The 7,450-nt window shown below is 38.5% G+C and overlaps 1 protein-coding gene and 1 pseudogene across 1 annotated transcript; both read right to left on the reverse strand.

Moving 5' to 3' along the window:
- LOC101312316 overlaps positions 1-1,662 on the reverse strand; it is a 3,710-nt pseudogene extending 2,048 nt beyond the window's left edge.
- Positions 1,663-2,021: 359 nt separating this feature from the next.
- Positions 2,022-2,294, reverse strand: LOC101312604 (3-ketoacyl-CoA thiolase 1, peroxisomal-like). Its single transcript, XM_004292335.1, has 2 exons — positions 2,205-2,294; positions 2,022-2,129 (listed from the first exon to the last, which is right to left on the reverse strand). The coding sequence occupies exons 1-2, from the start codon at positions 2,292-2,294 to the stop codon at positions 2,022-2,024; spliced, it is 198 nt and encodes a 65-aa protein (XP_004292383.1).
- Positions 2,295-7,450: the final 5,156 nt, after the last annotated feature.

Below are 7,450 nucleotides of genomic sequence, written 5' to 3' on the forward strand. Positions count from 1 at the left end.
TACTATATATATATATATATATATATATATATATATATACAGCCCTTCTCGGCTGCGGACGTCCGCACCAAAGTTTTTGGTGCGGATTTCCATTTTTGCACCACTTTCCGATCGAATTTCCTCAAACTTCCTTTTAGACATATCTAGATCATCTTGTGTAGATCATCTCTACAAAATTTCAGCCAATTTGGTGATCGTTAAGGCCCTCAAAATCAAAAACAAATGGAGATGATGAACCGGACAGAATTCAGTCCGTCAGATTTGTTTTTCGATTTTGAGGGCCTTAACGATCACCAAATTGGCTGAAATTTTGCAGAGATGATCTACACAAGATGATCTAGATATGTCTAGAAGGAAGTTTGAGGAAATTCGATCGGCAAGTGGTGCAAAAATAGAAATCCGCACCAAAAAATCGACGCGGACGTCCGCCGCTGAGAAAAATCCTATATATATATATGATTTTTCTCAGCTGCGAACGTCTGCATAATAACTTATTGACTCTCAATAATCAGGTTACAAATCTCAAATAATAACTTACTGACTCTCAAAAATCACTTATTGACACCCAATTCTGCACCAGATGATGTGGGGTGGGAGAAGGACGGGAATGTGAGGATTAATTATGAACCGTTTGTTTGCTTGGATTATTTGAAATTCAGGGAGAGCAATGAGAGAGGCAAGTTTGAGAAGGTTTGGGGGTTTCGCAGAGAATCAAAGACCAGCAAGTTATAAAATGTGAAAAATGGAAGTGTGGCTTGTAATTAGGGTGCCTGACTTATAGTCTTGTTAGCCTTAACATGTCTTGCATGTATTTAGTGTGTATGAAGTTTGAAGCTAAATTAATTTGTATATGCCAGTGTGCTTGAGTGAGATATAAGCAGATCGAGATGAAATGGGGTTGGTGTTAGTTGAGTTTGGGAAGCTTAATTTGAGTTGGAATTCCAACTTCCAACCTATATTATACTATCCTTGTATTGCTGCCTATATTCTCTTTTTTCATGGTCCTTATTCCATGTTATTCTATATTTTTAGTACTTAAGTTTTTTTTTTTTTTTTTTTTTTACTTTTGTCAACATTTTGAATTGATTTAATAAGAGTGATTTATATTTTCACCTAGATTGATATGAGTTTGTGTAAATAATATTGTTTTAAGTTTTCATAAACTTGGGAGAATAATCAATTATAAGTAAAAGATCGACAATGCTATCTCTTCTCTATTGGAACAATCAACAAAGTTAAAATGAGTTTCAATTTTGTGTGAGGGGAAAAATTGTGATTAAATTTTTACAAAAAATAATAAAGGTGTAATAACCAAATTAAAAAATGTAACTAGAACCCCCAACCTAAATGCTTTTTCTTTTTCATAATCAAATTTGATCTGATCTGATAATTATAAAACCGGTTATAATGTCAATTTGCGAGGGTTTAGAAAATAGAGCAAAACAGAAGCAAGCAAAGGGCAGCCCAGCCCATAGCAAAAAAATAGAAAATTACAGCAACGTGAAGATAGCCAACGAACATATAAACCCAGAACGACAACATAAACAAGCATATCTCTACATTTGTACAGATCGGAAACTAGACGGAGCCGAATCAAACTCACCATTTCTCAACGTTGAACTCGTCTCGAGAACAACTCAAACATTTGAGCAGCTTCATCATCTTCTCCGGCGAGATCCTCTCCCTTGTTGCAGTCGAGCTCGGTGGTCCTCCTACAGAGACCTGGTCGTCGTTGAGAGAGAGAGAGAGAGAGATCTGTAGAGAAAGAGAGAGGGTTGTCGATGGGGTTTGGGGGGGGGGGGGGGGGGGGGTATCTTATTAGTCATTTTCCATGTTTCCGATTCCGGAAATCGGAACTCAGTTCTATGCAAGTGCAATCCCGCCAAAACCAGAAAGAAAGTAACTTCAAAATAAAGTTGCAGTAACTCGACCACAACCACTCACTCATAGCAGATGAGGGTTCATAGCAAGTGGTGAGGTTTATTTTAGGACATGCCACTCGATCCCTATACCTGATGCGCCTAAGGGATGGCCCAGCCGCCCAGAGCAATAGCACCTCCATTAACATTGACTTTATCAGAATTAAGTTCGAATTTCTTCTGACAATATACATACTGAGATGCAAACGCCTGAAGGAGACACACAAAATGCTAAGCCAAAGAATACGTCAATTAAAGGTTATTAAGTCATTAGCAATGCACTACCTCATTTATTTCAAATAGATCAATATCACCAAGCTCAAGACCAGCAGATTTCACAGCTACTGGAATTGCAGCAGCCGGATCTACACCCATGACTGTTAAGAGTATATATAGGCCCAATCCAATATAGGCCCAGTTCACGTCTGAGACGGTCCAGTCCATATTATTGTGCTTGGAGAACCAAGTCAGTTTTGACAGCTTGCAGATATATACTCCACCGCTTCCAGTACCTTTCCTCAAGTTAATTGATTTCTCTTCTTGTGTCTTGTATCAATAACCAGAAAATATCAAGTACTACTGTCTTTCTCTTCTTTCTTTGTTTCAGAGATTAGTTTAGCTTTCTTGTTCTTCAATTATCAAATCATGCCCATGGTAGATTTTCAACAATGACAGCGGGATCCACACCAACATCAGCAAAACTCCGGTACAGAAAGGCAAAAAATCATAATCAACGTCCAACCAAGTTTTGAGAAATTTTTTATATCTTCAGGTCGATAATGAAGCTATCCAACATTCTTCGACGACAGATAATCTCGATGAAAGTTTCGGCATACTTAAGCTGTAATGGTTAACAATATAAAAGACTCTTCTCAAGAGCAAACCAATGATCAATCATAACCTTTCTGGATTCTAGACCTCTCTTCCTATACTTTGCCGATATACAGCTACTAATACTAAAGTGGGGTATAGGCTCTCAAAGGAGGCCCTTGGTTTCGAAAGCGGATGTTTGGTTGAATAAAGAGTATAACAGAATTCCAACTTCATCTCTGCAAGGATGATGATACTAGAAAGAAATTCACAATTGACAATGAATTGTGAGGGAGATCCACATAAGCTGGTAACTAGGGTATAACAATCCGGTCCTCTTATACAATGAGATCAGGTAAACTATAGAAAAGACCGTGCAAGTGATATTGATGCATATTATGCGATCAATTTTTTGCATATTTAGCTAGCTATATTGGTTAAAAACCATTGACTGCTCTCATTATTGCGCTAGCTAGATATATATGTGAACCTAGCTAATGAGTTCTCAGTAGTATCATTATTGTCAAAAAAGAGATCCGCCACTGCAGGCTGGTCAGAAATGGTACAAAACTAAATGTGCTAGGTTTAGTGTTCCCGCCAGCCAGGTAAAATATGCCAAATATTTGTTTCTTTCCTTGTTACAAATGCACGTATATATTGAACTGGATCAAGTTTGCAATTGTTGGCCAGATGGTCTATGCCCAACCCATGCATGCAACCCTTCTTTTCCTCAATCTATGTATATTGATGTTGGAGACTAGCTGCATGAATCAAAGTGAGTGACGAGTGACTGCTAACTAATCCAAGGAGATGAATTCTAGTGCAACACTATCTGAAAGTTCCTCTTGTTCTTCAGTTGAAAGGATATATTGCTTCAGAGTTCAGATTCTTTTTCTCAAGCTGCATGCATCAAGTTCTAATACGAACTAAGTAACCTGATAACGTTACATGCTGACAAAGTGAACACAATAAAGTACTGCCGCCATGGTAGGGGTACGAGAAGGACACTCATGCCACAAGCCATTGCCGGGCTATAGATTCAGGATTTTGGGTTAACTCGGTATGCACTCGTAGTTAAATGGGAATCACAGCCTTAAACGTACAATAAGGAGCGCCTGATAAAGAATTTAAGATAGGCTAGCTGGACCAGACCTTTTGACATATATCCTGTATATGTGCATATATAGCTTCACGCCGACCAAGAAGAGGAAGAAGTAAATAGCTGATTAAGAAGCATTCCCTTTCTGCGAAAGAAAAATCGGATTAGGATTAGGATTAGGAAAGGACATATTAAGTTATTCACGGACAGTATATATCTATTTCCCGTTTTGTTTTGGATCTAAGATATATTATTATTCTGATTATGATTTTCCAACTTATGCTTGGAGTCGGTTTGTTTTTCTCTATAAAAACAAGTCAGCTGGTTGTCATGGATCCAATTCATTTCAGTCAATCTATTCAATAAGCATCAATGGGCAACGTTTCTTCAGATTCTAATTACTCTGAATACTCAGATCCAGCAGACGGATGGCGAGGAAGGGGAAGCACCTTAAATTTAGAGTTAGTAGCAGCATGGAACCAATGGTGCCCTACTACTAGTGCTAGTTATGATAACGTCGTGCCCTCATCAGGAACTGAATGGCAACGTCTGCCAGCAGAACTGGTTATGTTGATTCTTGATAAACTGTTGGAATCTATTGACTATGTTCGCTTCGCTGCTGTTTGCAATGAATGATATCGTCTGGCTAAAGATAAGAATACCCGAGACACAGATCGCTGGTATCATCGCCCACGTCCACCCATGCTCTTGCTTCCTCCTCCTAGGACCCGAACCCTAGAAACTAGAAGAACATTGTGCAGCATTCTTCAAGGAACAACCTACAACAATATTCAGATACAAGTTCCTCTTCCCAAAACCAACGAGTGTACGATAATCAGTACATACTGTCGTGGTTCTGGCCACGGTTGGTTGGCCAAAGTAAGAGTATATGATTATTATGTTGAAAACTCTGATCCTGAATGGAGTATTGAACTCGTGAACCCTTTTCGGCAAGTAACAAGTGTTAGTGTTCATGCCATCCCTCCTATTAAACTCCGACTTGATGATTCTGATAGATCGAATGTTCCGAAGGTTATATTGTCCTCTGATCCAGCTTTGAATCCGGACAAGTTTTGGGTTTTAGCATTCCTCACTCGAGGTTCCCAGCTTGCTTTCCATAAAAGAGGACAAGATGGTTGGACTCTCATACCAACAGGTGGACTATGGTTTAGTGATGCTATATTTTACGAAGGAAGTTTCTGTGCAATTAGTGATCAGTATAACTCATTGCATGGTAGTCTCCTAGTGTTCGATGTTGAAAAAGTCAGGTGGCATATACTTAGAATTGGTGGGTTTGAAATACTATGTTCAAATCGCACCTATTTGGTAGAATCAACAAAGGGATATCTATTGTGTGTCAAGAGAATTGTGAAATGTATACCAGGTGATTATGGTCTGAAGAACGTGTCGACGGAGAGCTTCAAGGTCTACAAGTTGGAGTTGGACAACCTGTCGTCGTCAACCACAGTGACTCCGGTCGAGGTCATAAACATGGAGGATGAGACTTTGTTTGTAGGTGACACTCCATCGGTATCTGTCGTGGCTTCAGACTTCTGTGGATATCAACCGAATTCGATTTACTTTACCGATGATTCGATGAACATTCCTGTTATTTTGGATAGTTTGCATATAAAAGAGCCGCAAGGGATTGAATATGACATGGGCGTCTTTAGTTTAGCAGATCAAAGTATCAAGTCATTTAATGGAAGGCACTTCAGACCTTCAGTATGGATTACGACACCTCCGCCGTATGATCCATCACCAGGATCAAACACGTTAAAGTTGACAAGAGCAAGCCAGGAAGACAAGAAGGGACACAACCACATTCCAGATTAATTGGCACAAAATGGCCGCTCTTTATCTAGAAACCAAACTAAATAAACATATGTACTCAACTGTTTGGACACCTTATATAAATTCAAAATGTTCAAGACCTGAAAAAAAAAAATACAAAATAAAAAGAAGTTATAAAGCCTTCAACTGCAGAAATCAACTGTTAAATATGTATGACAATCATGCCTCACCTTTGTATTTCTCAAGTCTTGTTTCTGTTTTGGCCATGATCTCTGCAAAAACAAGACAATCCATAAGAATTAATCCATCATTTTCTCCTGTTCATAGCAAATTACATAGTAAACCAAACAATATCAGTGAAAACTCAACCACAAAGTGGTACATTATTTGTTCAGATATTAAGATCAATTGGAAAAAGAAACCACAAAGGTCAATTTAATTAGCACAAACCTACCTGAACTTTGCTCGTTCAAAACTTCAAATTTCCAATTGTTCATGTTTTCAACAGTGGCCTCCACTTGCTTCTTGCATGAAACCGCAATGCATATGAGCGGTTAAACTGAAAGTGGGTGAATTGAACATTCCCAAACGTAGCATCCTATGTATGATTTACCTCGTTCAAATTACCATCCTATCAATAATACTCGGTCATTGAACATTCCCATACGTAGCAGTTTAACAAACCAAATTAAATTTGAAGAGTGATACTTACATAACACAACCCATCCAGAGTAGGCATTGCTCCAAGAAGAGTGATCATAGCAGGAATCATGTCATCAGTCTAAGATAACGTGCAGAGTGACCTCATCGTATTCATCTTGGTAACGTGCAGGACCATTCTGAAACAATATCATTAGTGACAACGGGAACCAAAAATCATATATTTGCTTACGACGATTGAAGTCAAACTCTAAATCGATTGTATTCTTCACTTTCCTCTTGAAGTATAAAAACGACATCTGCATACACCCTAACACAGTTGAGATGCATTAAAAGTACAGTGAAAACACAAACGACAATTGATGATCGTTTACCGGCCAAAAGACCAATGGAAACTTAACGTCAAAATACCTGATCACAAGGCAGACTCACCTTCAGGTATTTCGGCATGAACAGAGCTGATTTTGAGATTGAGATTGCTCTTTTCTTCTTTCTGATTTCGGTCGCTCGTTTTATATGGAGCTACTCCGATAACCTTCCACGTCGTCGTCAGTTTCGGTTTGTGTTAGTTCCTGCGCCCTGCAGTTATCATCTGCGCAGTTCATGCGTGCAATTCTGTTTCTTTTCTCTCCCGTTTTTTTTCTACACTTCAGCATTTATATTATTTTTTTCTTTTGTTGTCGTTTTACCAAAGAGACACATGACTTTCTAATAGTAGAGATAGAGATTTGCTTCTCCCTTTCTCCTAACAGTCCTCTATTATTATTGGTATATATGAATATGAATATCCCTTCTTAATTTGTCTAAATCTCCATCTCTCGCGACCTTTTCGTTTCTCAGCTTATTAAAAACCATTTTAGCATGATTAATGAGCTATAGCTAGGTCAGATTGATGATATTAGTCAAGTTTGATATATAGATGTATATATGCGTTCATCTTAACACATTGGCATAACGTATATAAGTGGTAGCTACTAGCTAGTGTCATACAATCCTTTCTCTCTTTAACCAGTTTTGAGTCGTAGCTACCAGCTAGTGTCATACAATCCAGTCAAACCACTCCAGCTAGCTTTTTCGTTCAATCAAGAAAGACGTACTCTTCCTGAACAAGAAGCAGTGTTGAACATGGACATGGAAAGTTCTACTTGATTCAACAAGTAGTAGGATC

This window comes from Fragaria vesca, linkage group LG2 (genome assembly GCF_000184155.1).
Source record: "Fragaria vesca subsp. vesca linkage group LG2, FraVesHawaii_1.0, whole genome shotgun sequence".
NCBI classification, from domain to species: domain Eukaryota; kingdom Viridiplantae; phylum Streptophyta; class Magnoliopsida; order Rosales; family Rosaceae; genus Fragaria; species Fragaria vesca.